Genomic DNA, 20,820 nt, shown 5'->3' with positions numbered 1-20,820 from the left:
AAATAAAGACTGGGCTTAGAGATTATGCCTCAGATTCTTAGCTGCATCCTGGATGCAGCTACGGGTGAGGTCACAAGTAAGTCATCTGAGGCTTTCTGATCCTGGGACTGGTTCTATGCTGACCAATCCCTCATGTAGTTCTGAGCAGCCTTAGTACAGCTACAAACTATACCTGCAGACTATGGCCCCAAGGGGTTGATATGTCAGCTGACATTCATTATAATGCATCAGAACTCTGGAAAAAGGGGGTGGGAACAGTCATTGCTTCCCCCTAACACACCCCTGTGTTATGCTGTAGGAGGAGTGGCATAGAAGCGAGCTGTGCTGGTTCTATACCATTCAGGGATATCTCATGGAGCTGGTTAAACTGGCTTTCTGGTTATGATGCACAGTTAAGTATAAGATGTGCACAGCTAAATATAATTAATTAAAGACATACACACGCAGCACTATTCTTTGAAAACAACTACAATGTTTCTGCAAACATCTTTTAAAATGCTTCCTGCTTTGGCTAAGTGAATTCCATTTGAACTACTAATTTGGCAGTTAAATTATTTCTCCATCTTTAGTTTGAATCAAGTATATATATATATTTTTGCCAGACAGACATACGACAGCTGTTTTAGCCAAGGTGACAGAGAGCAGATCCGCCTTGTCTCAGTTTCACTATGTTTACTTTATGCAACACATGTGAGCAAATTCAGCCCTGAATTACACCCACACAACACCAATACAGAAAATAGTACACAGTAATGGGATTCCATGGGATGTAAGGCAGAGCATAATTTCTTTCCAAAATGATATCTAAACTGTGCTGCATCCCATCATGGATTGTGGAGGGAAGGACCCTCCACAATCCATGAATATTGTGGAGGGGTTATTCGGACTAGAAAGGTGGATTCTTTACATAAAATATTCATTCATTTTGTTGGGGCTCCACAAGCCATGCTGGGCCTTGGGTCACACTGTTTCAAAATATAACCCAGGTAGGAATTGTGAAAAAAGGAAAATTTAAATAAGATCAAGCTATTCCCTATTCGCCAAAATGATCTACTTCTTTGGTTAGAATTTCTAAGACATTCTGTGTCACATAAACCTCCCAACTAGAGAGGCTCAGTCTCTTGAGCAATGAATCAAACATTTCGGTGCTTTAGGCAAGTCAAAGATTTCTTGTGAAAATTGGATTCTGAAGCATTACAATATATACTTCCTGGGCCCATCCTGACCAGTGTGTATGAGGAGGAGACTGAAAATATATGTGATTGGTTGGTTAAAAGTTCAATTAAGTATTGGAAACACATCATAATTTAGCTGGTCATTTAAAAATATATGTGTGAAAGCCTTCCAAATTCTACTTTCTAACTCTCTAACAACCCACTCACGAAACCCTCAGTTTACTTCATCCTGCTTTTCAGCAAAGATCTCACAACAAAGTTGCTATTGTGAGATCATAAATTACTATTTTCATATTTCTAAGACTTATAATTTTTGGAAAATAGTCTACAGTATACTTATCAGGTAGTATAAATGACTAAGTAATTAAAACTAATTTACACTTGTCAAATAGATGAGCAAAAAGTTACTCATGGTTTTTTTTTTGTTTTTTTCTTTTTTAAAACCCTGTATTTATTAACGTAAGGCCTGATCCAGTGTCCCTTAAAGTCAATGGAAAGATTCCCCTTCACTTCAATGTGTGTTGGAGCAGACCCCTACTTTCTATTTCACAAAATTTTCCTCCCAGTCAGTACAAATTAGCAGGGGGCTGTGTGTGTGTGTACCCACCTAGTGTTATGCTGTACAGATCATTTAAGTCCCTGAATTTCATAGTTAAAAATATGTTTTTAATAAAAAAAAGTAGTTCATAATTTATAGCTTTCTGATAGAATCTGTCCAGAAATGAAACAAACAATCTGTATTCGATCATGGATGGACCTGTCTGTTTCTATGGTGATTTGCGGGGGGGGTGGGGGGTGGAGGGGAGAAGGCAGTCTCAGCTTTGTAGACATAGCAGAGTGACACAAATCAATAAACCATAACATTCACACTATAATTTCTAGATCAACTAACAAGAGGGAGGTTGTAGATTCTTGTGTGTTTTACCATGTGACATAGTCTAGAGAAATTGCTACTCTAAACTATTCAAGGAGCACATTTAATGTGGATATAGTCATAAGACCATAACCTCAACTGGTGTAAATCGGCACCACCTCTGTTGACTTGAACAGAACTATATCATTTTACACCAGCTGAGGACCTGACCCTCAGATCACAATCTGAGTTCACCCAATTTGTACTTCCCTGCCTCACATAAGCCTGCTTTAGTCTGGTGCAGGATCTAACCAAAGGTTCCCTCCCTCCAGCTTTAATTTACACTATGGTATACTGCTAGTGGAGACCACATTTCAATGGCCAATCTGGCTATATCTCCTCCCTATTAAGCATCACTCACTTTCTTGGGCATACAGGCCCCAGAGGCGAGGTAATCAGTGCTTTCAAGGAGGGCCAGTGTAAACCAGGAACTAATTTAGCTCACTGTGTACTATGACAAAAGTGTATGGGAATATTTGCACTGATGAAAAGTTCAGGTTTAAAATAAAAGTCGCAATTTGTTACTAACAAATATTAGTAACTGTTCTGTGGTTTACTAAGATAAGAAAGACAGTCTTGTGTTTAGGACTTAGAATAGGGAGACCTGGTTTCCACAGACTTCCTGGTTAAACTTGGGTAAGTCATGTCACCTTTCTGTGCCCCAGTTTCCCCATCTGTAAAATGGGGGCAAATAGCATTTATCTATCTCACAGTGGTGTTGTGAGGATATTTTCACTAATGTTTGTAAAAGCATTCTGAGATCCTCATATGGAAGGTGCTGTAGAAATGACAGTATAAGCTAAAAGAACAAGGAAGAAAAGTAGTGAACTTGACACTGCCAAGGAATATTCTGAATACTTAAAAGATTTCTCCTAAATTATTAGACCCTTTGCTTACTACAGGGTTTCCCTCAACCACTCCTAAAACAAAGGTCAAAACCGTGGCTCATGTCAGCCAAGATCCAAAGGACCTCCTTCTCCCTCCTCCCATTCAATTCTTCTCCCAGTTCCAGCTTTCTAACTAAAGAACCTTTCCTTCAGCACCAGCTTCAAATTCCCCACAGCAGAACCCCTTTATAGTCTGCTGGAGGGCCTAGGGAATTGATTCTCTGCAGCTGATCCAGCCAGGCTCACGGCAAACTCCTGCAATCAGGATTGGCAGCTGTGACCCTTCCTTTAGCTAGTGGGAGCAGGTGAATCCTGTCTCTACAGTCCTCTGGATGGGGTGTATACAGCTTATCACACAGAGTAACTGTACTCTTGTGGCCTATACAATGCACATCATCAGCTTATATTTAGTTAACCTGGGGACCAGCTTGTTATTTACTGTACATGCTTCTGTTCACATCCATCTAGCATATTATTAACTTTCATTAACTTCAGAAGAAGCAGGATCAGGCCATTAGTATGTAAGACACAGAGAGAAATTATTCCCTTACTCTGCCATGCATAAGTTCAGTTTTTGTCACTGTGAAAATGAACAATAATGACCCACTGATTTCAATAGGGCTCCACCTAAGTGCAAGGGTTCACTTCACAGTGCTCAGCACAGGACCAGAGCCTCAAACTTCAGCAATGTCTAATAACTACTGTTTATTACAAAAGAAGAGGTGTGCTGTTCACAGAGATTGCCATTTTGGCAGAAACTCTTCTCTGTACTTTTCCAAAGCTACCAGAAGCTTCACAGATGTCCCAACAATAAAGACAGCAAGGCAGCATGCTCTCCAACAATGACCTCCTCTAACCAAAGCTAGAAATGGGCTTCCTTACCTTCTCCGACTGTTGACAGCAATGCAGACTGCCAGAATCAATGTCAGTGCCAGAAGAGAAGCCACTATGATCAACCATTCTGTGGGTGGAATTGGGAAATAATTTATCTTCTATTCTAATTTGCAATTTGACACAATAGCAGGAACTTGGACACTTTTGCATTCGTTTACAATACACCTCTCCTGTTATTGTCAGGGTTTTTTCTAATATGCAAGGATGTAAATATAATACGGTACTAACACAAGAGTGTAAGTAATACTGTGCTAAGATATTACCGATAGTTACCGAGCATGTGAATGAGAAATACATTTAATGATGCGCATGTCAAATTAAATGAAACTGTCGCTGACTGTTAACATCTGGAAACTCTATACTGTGAGACAGTGATTGGGCCTATAGCGAAGGAAAGGATTTACATTAGTTGTTTGCTTCTTCAGTGGGAGAAAGGGGCCTGGTTTTGAGATATCTGAAACAATATGCAGAGATGACTTAAAAGCAGAGTGGAGGGTCTACACTTTTCTTCATTTTGCCATTTAAAGTGAGATCCTAAACTTTGCCCTCCGTTTTTGGTTTCAGAAAAAATGGATCATACCAGCAGCAATATGGAAATATGGAAACAGCATATTTTGGCTTTTTTTGTTTGTTTGTTTGTTTCCAGTAAATAAATTCCCCTACACTGTTTACAATCCAAACATTGCATCATAGAGCTAGTACATGAGAACCTGACATTGACTGTAAATTCTGAGCCTTATTCTGAATCCATTTACCCCAGTGTAAATTGAGAGTAAATCCACTCCATCAATGGAGATGTAAGTGAGATCAAAATTAGGCCCAGCAGTGAAGCTACTTTTATGGGATCACTTCCATTGATATTGTGTTAGGCATGATACAATGGGAGTAGAATCTGGTATGATATCTTTCTAACACATAATCATACACATTGTAGACAATACATTAGAAAAAGCATCTGTGGCATATGCAGAACCTCCCAGTGCTCTAGATCTCTATTTTCACCTTTCCAGCTGTCCTGAATATTTTGCTTCAGAGCTGACGAACTGAATGCATTGACAGGAGTGTGGATTAGCTATGATCTCCCGTAATAACCTCTTCATTTCCATTTCTTTAATTCTGTGATCAGCCTGCCAAAGGCAATCGCTTCAGATACCAACCTGGTATTTGGGCTGATCTCGGCTGTGAAGCTATTTTTGGTGATGTGACCTGTCCAGATGGATTTGCTCTTCTGCCACCGTGTTTGTTAGTTATAGAACCTAGACAACAAAAACATCCATTATGACCAACAAGCCTAGAGGATACTTAACAGGAAGCTATACACTACAGACTTGCCCTTTCACAATTAAAAGGATGATATGACTACAAAGTTCACCTTGAGTCCAGAAACAAAGAGTTTACCCTGCAAAATCTCAGACTAAAGTAGCATAGAAAAACATTGCACAGCCCACAGCTCATCAAAATACGTTCATAATCAGTATAACTAGGGCTGGCCTCATTATCTTGAATAATATGATTCATTTTTCTCAACAATAGTATGTTGTTGTTTTTGGGCGGTTTTCACTTTTCATTTTGCTACTGTTTCATGGGTTAAAATATGAAGCTGGTCAGGAAATTTCCATGGAAAAAATGCTGTTTCATTGACATAAAAATGTTTTGCAGAAATGTATTGATTTTGATGAAATTTCTGACAGTAAGGTTTCTGAGGTCCAGGAAGGACTGTCTGGTCAATTCGAGAGAGAGAGAGACAGAGACAGAGACAGAGAGAAATTGAAATCCTGACCTTTTTGATCCAAAAATGGAGGTTTCAACACAAATCTGTTCCATGAAAACTTTCTAAAGGTTTTGTTTTCATTCCAATATGCAACAAAAACACATTTGAAAACCTCAAATGTTCATGAAACAGAATTGTCATTTACTGGCCAGCTCTAAATCTGATAGCTACTATCATGAAGAGGTCTCAAACATCAGAATGTTGTTTCTAATGAAAGGATTGTCTTCTGCCACGTGCAGATAGATCCCTTTGTCTTTTTATCACCATCATGCAGCTACAACTATTTTCTGGCCTTATATTGGATGGGTCTCTGCCCTTAAACAACCAGTTGATATGCTGTTGGACAAGGTGTTAGGTACTCTCTCCAATCAGGCCAAGCACGCGGTCCTCTCAGCATTCTCAAAGCCTTCTGTCTGGGGAGCAAAAGAAGAACTGGATGTACTTGGACCCAAGTGATTCCATGATTTCATGAATCAAGTAGAGTCAGCCACACAGCAATTTACTGACCAGAATAAGTTTATAATCCATGCTACATGTGGATTTTACATTGGTATGGGTTAGCCAAATCAATCTGTAAGGTCACAAACATTGCTATATTGACATCAACTGATCACACTATAGAGATAGGTCCAGTGGGCTAAGCTTGGAGCAGGTATCTCTTTCGTGCTGAACCACGACATCACCGTGTTGGTTGGTGTTGGTTTTATGAATGGTCCTTCTAGACCCTAGGGACTCTGTTTAGGTATCAATATGGATACAGTTCTCAGAATTTTCATGTTCCAGAAGTGAAGCCCTCTGGAAGACAAGTTGTCTTGACATTGAGTTGTGAAGTTGGATTAGGTCTGCAATTCAACCATATACCCTCACTCTGACCTATTTCTCATAAAAAAACATTTGCTGGGCCATGCACCGATCAACTTAATTCTTGAGTATGGTAACATCTTGGCCATCTCTATCCCCACGTTGGTGCCAATTTCCAGTCAAGCCACCCCGCCACATACACCTATAAACCCTTTGAATGCCTCATAGATTCTCCCTTGTCCTGTTTAAACTTTCCCTTACCTTCAAGGCACTTCACGACTCCTCTCTGACCAGAATCTCTGACCTCATTAATAATAGCTGGCAAACACAGAGCTAAGAAGCACATTTTTTTCTTGCTGTTAACAGGCTCTTCGTGAAACATCCAGATGTTTTTACTTATGTCTGATGGGCTACTTCATGCTATCTCATGGGAAATTCATAGCTCAGCACCAAGAACTGAGCACTGAATTTAGCAACTGGGAGAGCTGACCTGATCTCCAAGAAAACAGACAAAGATGGTTAGACTATTATGGTGGATTGTGTACCCACAGACTTCAAGAGACATAGTTACCTGATCAGGGGCCCTAGCATGATACTCCAACCCCTTTGAACTAAACAGCTAACTTTTGTTTAGCAATAAAGCCCAGTTAGTAACTAAAGATTTTAGCTGTCTAGAACTATATTATCAACACCACAGAAATATTCACAATATCTAGGATTCAACTATGCAACTTAACATCACAGGCCCAGATTATCCACTCCATAGGAGACACTTGCAGTAAGTAGACAGACAGGGGCTCTAGGGACCTCTGTGAGGTTCAACTTATGACTTCTTAACCACATTCTTTCTTTGTGAAGAATCAAATATGTAGTTGGATTTCTTCAGTGCATGGTTTCACTATCCCACTGTGGCTTTTGGGCAAAAGATCAGACATATGTATGATGTCAGACCACAGCTGAACATGACTATAGAGGGAAAGCAAGTCAAAACATGAGGCATAGCAGACTGAACAAAGAATTTCTTCAGAATGAGCCTTTAAATATGTTCTATTAACACGTGAAGTGAACTTTCTTTGTCATCCCATTCATGCTTCGCAGGGCCCATCTTATGAAAAAAGGACCTTCCTTCCCTCCCTCAATGTGTGCACACATTTTCCACTGTGGTAGAGTTGTGACCTAGCATTCGCTCTGCTTTGCTATGATGCCACAGCACTAAAAGAAACAGACACACAGCATGCCATGCCGGAAAAATGTTGGGAAAATTTGGGTCTCATGAACTCCGTTGCTCCGTTAACGTCACATCTTTGATTCTGCTAAGAATCTAAGCAGATGATCCCAGAAAGTCACCTCAGCACCAGCTCTGTCAGATTTTACATATTCAAAAAAGGAAAGGAACCAAACCCTTCTACACAGCGTCGAATGTACACACAGTAAATTAGGGAGACGGCCGAATAAAATGGGGGACTGGAAGTCAGGACACATGAGTTCTCCTTTGCAAGTTACACATTTAAATATTACAAATAGAAAAATAAAATAGCAGTTTTCAAAAGATATTTGTTAAATTTATAATACTTGAGGCATCTAGACTCTACAAAATTTGGCTTCTAAAGGCAGTTTTTTGATCTGGTTTATTTTGCTGAGTTTGTATCATGTTGTTCATTAAGATCTGAAAAGATGAGGGCTGGGTTCTGATCTCACTTAAACCAATGTAAATAACACTGCCTCCACCAAAGCCAATGGAATTATGCCAGTGTAAAACTGGTGTGAGATGAGAGTAACATCCAGAACCTTTAATATAACCCAGCTAGAGTCCAGAAACTATAGAAACCAAATCAGTGTGTCTCCGCTATAGAACCAACTCATTTTTCATATTCAAAGCTCCTTTCAAAATCAAATTAAAGAGTTCATTTGATGCAAATTCTAACTCTTTTAAACTATTAATGTTTCATGACTCTCTTCTAAAATACTTTGATGACAGATGTGGTATTAATACAAGTTCATATTCTTGGTTGTGTGCAACAAATGGCTGTAGATTGTTGGACAGAGTCTCTGCTGGCATGTCTGTATTGACTTCTATGGAGTTATACCAGCAGGTAATTTGATGCAGCATGAATAAGAAGGTGTACCATTTAGGAAAACCTTAGCCTCTGGGTTGATAATTTAAATGAAAAGTACATTTGGGCACAAGGAAAGCCTCTTAATTTTCAAAAATAATTACTTGCATGTTGCAACATGGAACAACAAAATTCACACTGTGATCAGTGCATGTTATTTCTTTATGCAAACTAGCTCTATCAGAAACAAGCTTTTAAAACTGAAGCAGCTGAGAAATGAAAAGCCTGTTGCTTCCTAGCACCCGTAGATGTCAATAATCACTGATGGATTACTTAACAGCAAAAATTACTGGGGAGGGTGGAAGCCATACTGGAAATTATCTTCCATGGTACATGTCCATAATATCAGGAGGGTGGGGTGAGGGCTGGCTGGACTAAGTGTTACTTTGCTAGCATTCAAAATAACTGCCGTTGGATGACAGAGAATAAAATAAATAAAATGATCAGGAAGATGGAACAAAATGTTCTGTGGTTTGAGTCTTTAGTATAGAAAATACTATCTCCACAGCTTGACAATGGAACACTAGCAATTGCAATCAGATGTTTTCTTATGCATTTATTTCTCTGATGTTCTAGAGAGGTTCCCCAGAGTTGGTGAAAAGAAGAAATGCTACTCATCTTCTCTGAGAAGAAAGATTGCTGGAAACAGTTGAGTTAAATCATCCCACTCCACATAGTTAATTAAATTAAAACACTTAAATTAAAACAATTAAAACACTTTCTCTTTCATGCACATTGGTAGGAGGCTATTTTCTAGCTTTCAAAACTCCAATTAAAAGAAAAAACTTTTGGATCATAACATGTCCCCCAATACTTTACAAATTTACCTTTATATCCAGAGACATTAAAAAAGGGGTGAAGGATAAGATACAATTATTGTAATTCATTGTTCTTACTGGTGGCTGTAGAAGCTGGTCCTCTGCCATGTCCACTTTCAATGTCAGAAAAAACTCCAGGTATCAAATTATCAATGGGATTGTTTGTGGGATATTTGTCTTCATTATCCCCTCCAGGTTGAATGCTCGGTGCCAGTGGATCTTTAGTTGAGTCTTCATGTTTGATACCATCATTGGAGACCACTGCTGTTATAATGATGCTTGAATCAATTTTAAACTTAATATTTGTAGAACCACCACCATTATTTTCCTCTACAACAGGCCTTGATCTTTTACATTTTTATTGTGTTTAGAGCATAAGAAGAGCATAAGAAGAGAAGGTATTCTGCTTTCTTTCACATTGTCACTGGTTTATCAACTTTTTAACTGACACCCTCTTGCTGTTCCTCAGGGTTATGATTTAATTTAGAAGAGTCTCAGTGACAATGGACACAGAAGCAAGACCACCAAAAAAATACAACCCAAAAAAAAAACAAACCCAAGAGCAAGAAGCAGCCAGGAGTGATCGGGAGTGATTACAGATGCTGAGCACTGGAACTATGTCCAATAAATATGGCAATTATTTTTTCTTTAGAAATTTCACTAATTTCTTTTATGTTCTTGTCCTTAAGTGATACTGCTTAGAACAGGCTTCAGTGACATAAAAGACGCATGCAACATAAGAAGGTCTGATGGAATGGCATGGAGCATTTATGATATTGCAATTATTTTGTAAAATCCTGTCCCTGATCCTCTAGACAGTGCTCTTCTATAAAGAGGTTACTGGTGAGCCACAGGAGCAAGCCAACAGAAAATCTCACCAAAAACATCACCACCGCACCAGATTTATATCCCACAATTACAAGCGCACCAGAATATAAACTCAGAGATGATAATCTAAAGGTTAACAGGAATGCAAGATCAAAAATGAGAGCGCTTGGCATAACCAAGCTGTACAACTTGCAAAATGATAGAGTGCTAAGAAGAATGATTATTAGAACACCTAGCATTACCTAAGGAGACAAGAATAGCCCTCATGTAAGCTCATTATGTACCAATCCAACAACACAAAGAGGAAACTCTTAACACAAAAAGAAACAAGTCAAGAATAAACTAAAACAAAAAATAATTTCACAGTATTACAGAAATTTTTGATTAACTGATTTCCTGTAATCAGGTACAACAACATGCCACAACTTATTAAGAGTTATCAATAGACTTTTAGCATATTATAAATGGTGAAATAACAATTAAAATGATCTCATCCAAAAAAGAAGTAACAAGACTATAATTTATTATTCTTACTGGTACCTGTATGAGAAGATTCATTTTTATGTTCAGTTTCACTTAGAGGAATGATTCCAGGTAGCACATCATCCCTAGAGGTAGCTGTGAGATACTTGTCTTCATTGCCCCAGCCAGGATGAACACTGTGCAACAATGGATCTTGGGTTGAGCCTTCATGTGTGGCACCATCATTGGAGACCACAGCTGTTGTAACGATGGTGAAGCAATTGGGAACTTAATATTTGCAAAAGCACTAGCCACGTTAGTCTCATCTTCAGTGTTTGCCTCTATGCCTGGCCTTGCTCTAAAATTTCTGCTGTATTTAGAGTAGCAGAGGAGAGACGCACAGAATGCTTTTGATCCACATTTCTCACCTTTTCAACCAATACTGTTGGATTACTGTGGTTTAACAGAACCCTAATGACAATGGACATGGAAGCCTGAGCAGGGAAAGCAGAAGTATCTACTTGTCTCTGGAACTCAGGTCTGATCTCAGCCAATGGGAGAAGCAGTCAGATAAGCTCACAAATACAGCAGCACCTCACCAAATTTATCTCCGTAAATCAGAATGTCGTTAAAGCACAACGAGACAGAAAATATTTAGGCTGCTGGTAGTATAAGATTAAAAAAATGGGATTTTGGAATTACCAGGCTCTATGTTCAACATATGTCTAGCAACCTGACCTGCCAAGACATTTAGGGATTTCCCCGGTTTAGGTGAATCCCTAGTCATCACAGAATAAGGAGAAAGCAAAATATATGATCAAATTCAATTCAAGTCTCAGATTCACAAATACATTTTTGAATCTTATTTTCACTATTCAATATGGTCTAGTCAGCACACAGAAAAAGCTAGAGGAAAGTTCAATATACAGACCCAGAAAAAAACAGAGAGAAGAACATTTAAAAAATAAAAATTTTTGTTCACCTGTTTCCATGCAATAAGGTCAAAAAGATATACCAATGCACCTCTTTGCTGAGAATTTAGATTTCCAACAAAGTATGAGAGTGAATAAATCGTATGCAGAAGAAATAATGTCTCATTACACACAAGGTGGTAAAATGAATATAATTCATTATTCTTACTGGTTCCTGTATAAGACTCATTTTCATTTTCAGGTATGACATAATCCCTGGAGGTATTTATAGGATATTTGTCCTCACTGCCCAATCCTGGTTGATTATCTGGAGGCAGGATTCAGTTTTATATTTCTACTGTATTAAGTTTGTAGGAGAAGGAAAGCAGAGACCTTCTATTTTGCTCCACATTATCATTGGTTTTCTCAACTTTTAACCAACACCATCTTGCTGTTTGGGCACTATGATGTGGCTGAACTTATCCATGCTGATAACACAGATAGATGTCATGGCAAGAAAAGATATAGCAGCCGCTATATCTTGGACTTTGTAATCCAAGTCTTAGCTCAGTTACTGAATTTGAGGACTGACCATTAATATGACAGTGACCAATAATTTTCTCATTTGGGATTTCGCGTTTACCTATAAGTTATGTGTGAATCTTATTTTTCATTATTCAGCAAGCTTTAATCAGCATAGTCAGAAAAAACCCCAATCCATCACCTCAGAAAAATGCAAACAAGAAATCACAACCTAGGAAATTTCAGACAGCTGATTCTATGCTAATGATTATCACAGTACCACTCTAAACCAAATTTTATCAATAGACTTTCAATAGAGTATCATAATGAAATTACACAGATGTAGAAGTAGTGTTATTCCTTCCAAATAGGGAGTAAATGGACTATAGGGTGGGATTTTGAAAAGAATTCAGCATTGGTCAAACTCTTCTCTTGTCAAATAGTAAAATAGTAAACTCTTCTCTAGTCAAATAGTAAAACTCCTACTTATTTCAATGAGAGCAGATTTAGGTCAATGCAGAGTGCTTTTGAAATTCTCATGCATAATTAATTATTCTTTTTGGTACCTGTATGAGAAGATTCCTTTTCCTGATCATTTTCACTTGGAGGAATAATTCCATGCAGCACATCATCCCTAGTGACATTCGTGGGATACTTGTCTGCATTGCCCCAACCAGGATGAACAGTACGCAGTAGTGGATCTTGGGTTGAGTCTTCATGTTTGGTCCCGCCATTGGAGACCACAGCTATTACGATGATGGTGAAGCAATTGTGAAATTAATACACACAGAACCACACTATATTATTCTCCTCTTCAGTTCTTCTCTGTAAAACAGGCCTCGTCCTTTTATATATCTACTACACTTAGTAGTAAAGAAGGAGTATAAAGGTTTTGCTCCTCTTTATTATCTCAGTTCAGAAAACTGTCCCACTGACATCAACAGGACTTAAATTCACACTTAAATGCTCTTCTGACTCAAGATACATCAATAGTTTTCAAAACCTTTTTACCAGCACCATGCTAATTTTCAAGACTGTGTCCTGGCTGACCATAAATGCAGTGGAAATGGGCACAGAAGCAAGAACAACAAAGAAGAAGTAGCTCCAAGAATTTGGTCCCATAATTCAGGTTTGATCAGACACTCAGAATGAGGACTATGTCTCATTAACAACAACTATTAATTTTCTCTTTCAAGATTTCACTGTTTTATTTAGTTACACTCCCTCCAGACAAGTAGAGTCTGACCACGGGTGGGAGAAAACCTGCTTCTGTAACATAAAGGGCACATAACAACATGTAAGAAAATGATGGAACGAAATGGCCAATATTTAATTTGATATTCCTGCTGTATTTAGGTGGTGTTGCAGCAAACATGTCATCATGTGCTTATTTGACTTCAGTGAGAGACTACTCACATATTCAAAGTTAAGAATTTTCTTAAGTGTTTGCTGAATGGGGCTTTAGAGCATAAGAACAGAAAAGCAGAGAGGACTTTTTATTTTTGATAACATTATCACCATCCCTGGCCATGCTCCTGTTCAGGGGCAATGTTTTCAACAGAAATCCTCTGACAACAGAGGTAAAAGCAACAGCGAGAAGAGAAGAAATAGCAGCATCAGCTTGCCTTTGTAACTCAGGTTTGAGCTCAGTTACATGGCATGAAGACTGAATCACAAATATGGCAGGGAAGAATAATTTTTCTTTTTTGGGGATTTCAGTGCTTTATATATATTACAGTGCTTGTCTCCAGACAGGCAGATTCTGACAATTGAGACAAGCCATTTCATTTCAATTTTCTCAAATAAATACATCCGATGAAGTGAGCTGTAGCTCACTTCAGCTTATGCTCAAATAAATGTGTTAGTCTCTAAGGTGCCACAAGTACTCCTTTTCTTTTTGCAAATATAGACTAACACAACTGCTACTCTGAAACCTGTCAAATATATGAGTTATTTTAAGTATTAATTGAATTGTTTGAACTAATCCTATTCTGATTACAGTTTGTCTCGTTGATATGCTCAGGGTTTAACTGATCACCATATTTGGGGTCAGGAAGAAATTTCCCCCCAGATCAGTTTGGCAGAGACTCTGAGGGTTTTTCACCTTCCTCTGCAGCATGGGGCACGGGTCACTTTTGGTTTAAACTAGAGTAAACAGTGTATTCTCTATAACTTTAAGTCTTTAAATCATGATCTGAGGACTTCAATAATTTAGCCAGAGGTTATGGGTCTATTACAGGATTGGGTGAGTGAGGTTCTGTGGCTTGAGATATCCAGGAGGTCAGACAAGATGATCATGATGGTCTTTTCTGGCCTTAAAGTCTATGAATCTATGAAATGTTTGTGAATATCAAACCACATGACACAAAAAATAGTCAATAATCAATGGCTATAAGTCACATGGTGTTCTTTCTGTTTCCAGGGTGGATCACAGAAACTTTCAAATGGTGGGTCAAATGAATAGCAAATAATAAATGTCCTGTGGGAATTTTCAGGTGAATAATTATTTTTGCTAACATTTGTTAATCCTGGTTTATTCTATTCAGCAAGCACGGAGAAGCCAAAGAAAATACCAACACCTTCAAAAACCCAAAAGAAAACACAACAAAATAATAAACTGAATAATCAAAATAAGCCAAAAAACTGGAAGTTTTGACCTGATGATTCCATGCAACCAGGTCATATTGACATGCTAAACTGAGCTTTATCAATAGATTTTAAACTAGGTATTCTAGTACTTATAGGGCCAATCTCTGGAGGGATTGGGGGCTCTAAGTGCTACAACAATACAAGTAACAAGCTTTAAGTCTGCTGGAGATTGTCCCAATGAAAGTTGGCAACAGCAGAAAAGGTCAGAGTTGCAGCAGTGGCAGAACAAGTAACAACAACAACTTGTACCTCTCTCACTCATCTTTGATAGATGCCAATTAATATGCAGAGTCTGTGGCTTCTGGATTCATATAAGTGGAAATTATTTTTTTTAGATAGTATCTCATAGACTCCAAGGCCAGAAGGAACCATCATGATGCCCTCCTGCACATCATAGCCAACAGGACCTCACCCACCCGTAATAGGCCCATAAACTCTGGTTGAGTTACTGAAGTCCTCAAATCTTGGTTTAAAGACTTCAAGTTACAGAGAATCCACCATTTACTCTACTTCTCTGAATAATTATAGATTTGGCTCCAGTTGCCTTTGTTTGTGAGAATGGTATAGGATACTATGGTTGGATATTTGGAGTACTTGTGTATATACATTTGAAGTTGAAAATATATTCGTATTGGTATTCTGTGCTGTATTAAAATGTCAGCTGACACAGTAAATGAATTGTCTTGTTCGCTATTCAAGGTGCTGTTGTTTAGACATAGGAGATGCAGTCAGAAATGTCTTGAAACACCGCCACCACACCAGATTTACCCTTCAAAGTTAAAAGCCTTTCAGAAAACACACTGGCAAACATGATGTATGTAAGATTAGGATGATTTAGAACACAGTCTAAGAATATTGCCTTCGATATCGGTGCATTCCATGAGTGAAACGCTCATGGTTAAATAAGGGCCCATATCCAGAGGATGAAAAAATTATAGACAACCCTTTGCAATACGCAATGACCATCAGCACAAAGCGACAGCAAGAGCAAAGTACACCAACTAAACCCAAGAAAGTGTGGATTTTATTTATTTATTTAGAGAAGGTGGCATTTATTCTTTCAATTCTTAAACAAGCTCCACATTGCAAGCAATACAATGCTCATAGAGAAGGCCGTTTTACACTTACACAACCTGCACTGACTAATGCTCTAGTTTACCCTGATATTATGGGATTGATGCAGGAATTACTGAGCTAAATTCTATGTCCTCTGTTATGCCAAAGGAAGGAGAAGATGCTCATAACAGTCTTTTCTGGCCTTAAAATCTAAGAATAAAACAGCTTTAAAATATTTACAAAATAAACCTTGACACACTAATCCTCACTGAAACGTTTATTGTTCTAGTAGTTGTCCGACCTGATGCCACTCACATAATACTTCACTTCCAGAAAAAAGCAACTTTACTATCTCACAACCAAAAAGGAAGCTATCAGGATGTTAGACTCATCTCATGTACATCTAAACGGATGGTGCAGCAGGCACAGTCTCTCTGTATGCCACTTTGTATGAGTTACAATTAATCCCCAAACTTCCAGTAGGGAAGCTGGGGGAAGAGAGAGAAGGAGATGGCTCTCCACAAGCCCCATAAAAAAGTACTGCTTATCTGGTATCATCTGTCCCTAAAACAGACAATAAATAGAAACAGAAAGTTGGTTCTGGATCCAGACTTTGTGGATTTGGGTGTCTCTCTTTAATGGAAAGAAATGGAACAATGTATCTGAAATATTCCAAACTCTACAGTTCAGACCCAGCTGTACTTTAAACCTAATTATAACTCAGACCTGTTTAATCACCATGCAGCGACACCTGAACAATGCTTCCTGTTCACGCAGAAGTATCCACACCTAATAAACTTATTGGCCTTTAGCCTCTGAGTTCAGAAAGCAAAAATAATGTTCAATGCCAAAGAAAAACTCTCAAGTTCTCACTTAATTACTGATACCTGTAGTTGAATGTTCACTTCCACGTGAAGGAATAACTCCAGGTAGTACATCATCCCTAGTAGCATTTGTGGAATACTTGACTTTATCACTCCATCCAGAATGAGCCCCATTCAGCAGTGGATCTTGGGTCAGGTCTTCATTTTTGGCACCTTCATTGGAAACCACAACTGCTAAAAAAATGGTTGAATCAATTTTGAACTTAATATCTGCAGAACCACTTACACCATTACTTTCAGTTCTTGTCTCCTTAATGCACCTTTTAGGAGTAAAGCCCTATTTATTGCTCTGCCACATCACCGCCATCTCAATCATCCATTTCCAGGACCCTGATAAGGATTGGTAAAAGTGGATGTGCCAACAACTTTTTGATTTTTTGTTGTATCGGTTTCACTATCGTACAGCTGCTCATATTTGTGCTACGCAGAGAGGTTATTTTGCTGAGGCATTGTGGGAAAAGAGGGAAGATTTGAAAATCTACATCATAGTTTTATTCATAGTTGATGATATAGACAAATAAACCAATCATTGAGGCAATATAGAAAGTGTCCTACCCCTTATTAAACATACCACAGAGAAAAGCAGCCAGAAAAGTCCATGAGTACCACCACCATGTCAAAAGTATAAACCACCAACCATTTCACCAGAAAACACGATTGCAAGGGCAAGTTAAATGTGATTGCAGAGTAAAGGGAGAAGGCACTTTACAAAGCCATTTTGTAAATCATTTCCACTGAAAAATAAAAGTCCACTGCACCGGATGCAGTTAGGTACCCACGCAGCAGCAGAAAGAAATAAGCAGGAAAATCACACCAGAGAAATTCAGACAACAAAAGATCCCACCAAACATAACCTTGAATCAAGAAAGCAGCACACAAACAAATCACACAGTAAAGTGTGTATTTTTGGTTATTTTAGATTTTTTTTCTCCCTTCACTCTCTAAGCCGGCACAATGTTGTCAGCAATCATGACACCATAGAGGAGGCATTTTCCAAACACACAACCTTCACTAAAAAAATAACTGTAATAATACAATAAAAATATATCACACAACTCCATATTTAAAGTATTATCAAATGCACACTGTTTCCACTTGATGCCATCCATATGATGCCGGCCATCTCACAGCCTAGAACAACCTATCAGATGACAGACATTTCATGTATAATTAGCCAAAGAAACTGTTTCTGAGGAAGAGGAAAATGTGGATAGATGCAGAAAGTCCTCCTTTTTGCTGATCTTTGAGATTCATTTGGTTACTGCTTCCAAGCTAACAGTAGCGGTGATAGAATAAGGGACTAGGTATACGCTCACAACATAGGACCTTGTGGTTACTTTTCTATTCAGACTGCAACTGGGATTTTGATTCTGAATGATCTTGAGAATTAGCTTTTTGAAATTCATCAATCAAATTTTTCAAAAAGTGTACAAAAGCCACAAATAGGTTCAGTTGTATCTAAGAACACCGAACGTGGAGTTTTTTCAGACTCTCAGGTAGTAACATTTCCCTCTACTCTCCTTTCTGAACACCTGTAAGAATGCTCAGATTCTGAAGTTTCTGTTACTGAAAGACATATGCCAAGGGTTGGCATAGCACCATCACTAACACCAAATAGGCCAATTCAGAATACGATTCTAGAGGTCGTAACTCTACAAATGAAATCTGAGTACTTCCCTGTCATAAATATAACGGGAAGGGTAAACCCCTTTGAAGTCCCTCCTGGCCAGGGGAAAGCTCCTCTCACCTGTAAAGGGTTAAGAAGCTAAAGGTAACCTCGCTGGCACCTGACCAAAATGACCAATGAGGAGACAAGATACTTTCAAAAGCTGGGAGGAGGGAGAGAAACAAAGGGTCTGTGTCTGTCTGTAGTCGTCTTGGCCAGGGACAGAACAGGAATGGAGTCTTAGAACTTTTAGTAAGTAATCTAGCTAGGTATGTGTTAGATTATGATTTCTTTAAATGGCTGAGAAAAGAATTGTGCTGAATAGAATAACTATTTCTGTCTGTGTATCTTTTTTGTAACTTAAGGTTTTGCCTAGAGGGGTTCTCTATGTTTTTGAATCTAATTACCCTGTAAGATATCTACCATCCTGATTTTACAGCGGGGATTTCTTTATTTCTATTTACTTCTATTTTTTATTAAAAGTCTTCTTGTAAAACACTGAATGCTTTTTCATTGTTCTCAGATCCAAGGGTTTGGGTCTGTGGTCACCTATGCAAATTGGTGAGGCTTTTTATCCAACATTTCCCAGGAAAGCGGGGGTGCAAGTGTTGGGAGGATTGTTCATTATTCTTAAGATCCAAGGGTCTGGGTCTGTAGTCACCTAGGCAAATTGGTGAGGCTTTTTACCAAACCTTGTCCAGGAAGTGGGGTGCAAGGTTTTGGGAAGTATTTTGGGGGGAAGGACGCGTCCAAACAGCTCTTCCCCAGTAACCAGTATTAGTTTGGTGGTGGTAGCGGCCAGTCCAAGGATAACGGGGGTAATATTTTGTACCTTGGGGAAGTTTTGACCTAAGCTGGTAAAGATAAGCTTAGGAGGTTTTTCATGCAGGTCCCCACATCTGTACCCTAGAGTTCAGAGTGGGGGAGGAACCGTGACATTCCCTCACCCAAATATAGCAATAAGCTTTAAATAACATCTTATAGCATAATGACTTGGATGTGAAAGTAACAGGATCTCTGCTACTACTGGACGAAAGTCCTAAAGTCTTTATTCTGTTGATAGTCAGTCCTTAGTCTGGCAAAAGTCTCTTTCACAAAAAAGTTCACTTTGCAATAATGGATATTAGAGACTAGACCCTCAACTGGTGTAAACTTGCATAACTCTGTCATGGTCAATGAAGCTATGCCAAATAGCACAGAGAGAGAATCTGGGCCAAGAGTTTGGACTACAAGGAGATAAAATGATTACAGTTCATTATTCTGACTGATACCTGTAGGAGTATATGTGTTGCGTCCTATTTCATTATTCACCGTCACACTTGAAGAAGAATGATCTCTTTCCTTTGCAGGGAAAAGTTCAGGCTTCACACTATCCAGAGTAGTGTTTGTGGCATATTTGTCCTCATCTTTGTCCCCTCCAAGATAAACATTATGCAAGAAAGGATCTTCGGTTGCATCTTCATTTTTGGCACCTTCATTGGAAACCACAACTGCTATAAAAATGGTTGAATCAATTTTGAATTTAATATCTGCAGAACCACTTACACTGTTATCTTTACTTTCAGTTCTTGTCTCTTTAATGTACCTCATAGAGTAAAGCCCTATTTATAGTTCTACCATATCACAATCATCTCAATCATCCATTTACTGGACCCTGATATGGATCCATAAAAGTGGATGCGGCCAACAACTTTCTGATTTTTTGTTGTACCGGTTTCACTATTGTACAGGTGCTCATATTTGTGCTACACACAGAGATTACTTTCCTGAGGCATTGTGGGAAAAGAGGGAAGACTTGAAAATCTACATCATAGTTTTATTCGTAGTTAATGATACAGACAAATAAACCAATCATTGAGGCAATACAGAATGTATCCTACACGTTATTAAACATGCCATTCTTGAACTACAGAGAAAAGTAGCCAGAAAAGTCCATGAGTACCACCACCATATCAACTTCATCCTCCAAAAGTATAAACCACCAACCATTTCACCAGAAAACACGATTGCAAGGGCAAGTTAAATGTGATTGCAGAGTAAAGGGAGAAGGCACTTTACAAAGCCATTTTGTAAATCATTTCCACTGAAAAATAAATGTCCGCTGCACCGGATGCAGTTAGGTAGAAAGCAGCACGCAGCAGCAGAAAGAAATAAGCAGGAAAATCACACCAAAGAAATTCAGACAACAAAAGATCCCACCAAGCATAACCTTGAGTCAAGAAAGCAGCACACAAACTAATCACACAGTAAAGTGTGTATTTTTGGTTATTTTAGATTTTTTTTCTCCCTTCACTCTCTAAGCCGGGACAATGTTGTCAGCAATCAAGACACCACAGAGGAGGCATTTTCCAAACACACAACCTTCACTAATTAAAATTAACGGTAATAATAAAGTAAAAATATTTCATACAACTCCATATTTAAACTACTTTCAAATGCACACTGTTTCACTTGATGCCATCCATATGA

At 38.5% G+C, this 20,820-nt stretch overlaps 1 protein-coding gene across 28 annotated transcripts in view; it reads right to left on the bottom strand.

Moving 5' to 3' along the window:
- Nucleotides 1-20,820, bottom strand: part of CD44 (CD44 molecule (IN blood group)) — a 102,213-nt gene that overhangs the window by 8,319 nt on the left and 73,074 nt on the right. For 19 of the 28 annotated variants that reach the window (XM_073347941.1, XM_073347947.1, XM_073347949.1 and 16 more), the window contains 7 exons: nucleotides 19,623-19,844; nucleotides 16,689-16,859; nucleotides 12,663-12,842; nucleotides 10,742-10,921; nucleotides 9,452-9,637; nucleotides 5,027-5,125; nucleotides 3,858-3,936 (listed from right to left, as the gene is read on the bottom strand). In XM_073347941.1, the coding sequence (XP_073204042.1) occupies nucleotides 3,858-3,936; nucleotides 5,027-5,125; nucleotides 9,452-9,637; nucleotides 10,742-10,921; nucleotides 12,663-12,842; nucleotides 16,689-16,859; nucleotides 19,623-19,844 (1,117 nt within the window). The remainder of the gene's footprint in view (nucleotides 1-3,857; nucleotides 3,937-5,026; nucleotides 5,126-9,451; nucleotides 9,638-10,741; nucleotides 10,922-12,662; nucleotides 12,843-16,688; nucleotides 16,860-19,622; nucleotides 19,845-20,820) is intronic. The other 9 variants (XM_073347944.1, XM_073347943.1, XM_073347946.1 and 6 more) reach the window with 9 other exon arrangements.

The sequence above is a fragment of the Lepidochelys kempii genome, chromosome 6, assembly GCF_965140265.1.
Source record: "Lepidochelys kempii isolate rLepKem1 chromosome 6, rLepKem1.hap2, whole genome shotgun sequence".
NCBI lineage: Eukaryota > Metazoa > Chordata > Testudines > Cheloniidae > Lepidochelys > Lepidochelys kempii.
The sequence above is the reverse complement of the archived record's forward strand: the minus strand, read 5'-3'. Positions and strand labels throughout refer to the sequence as shown.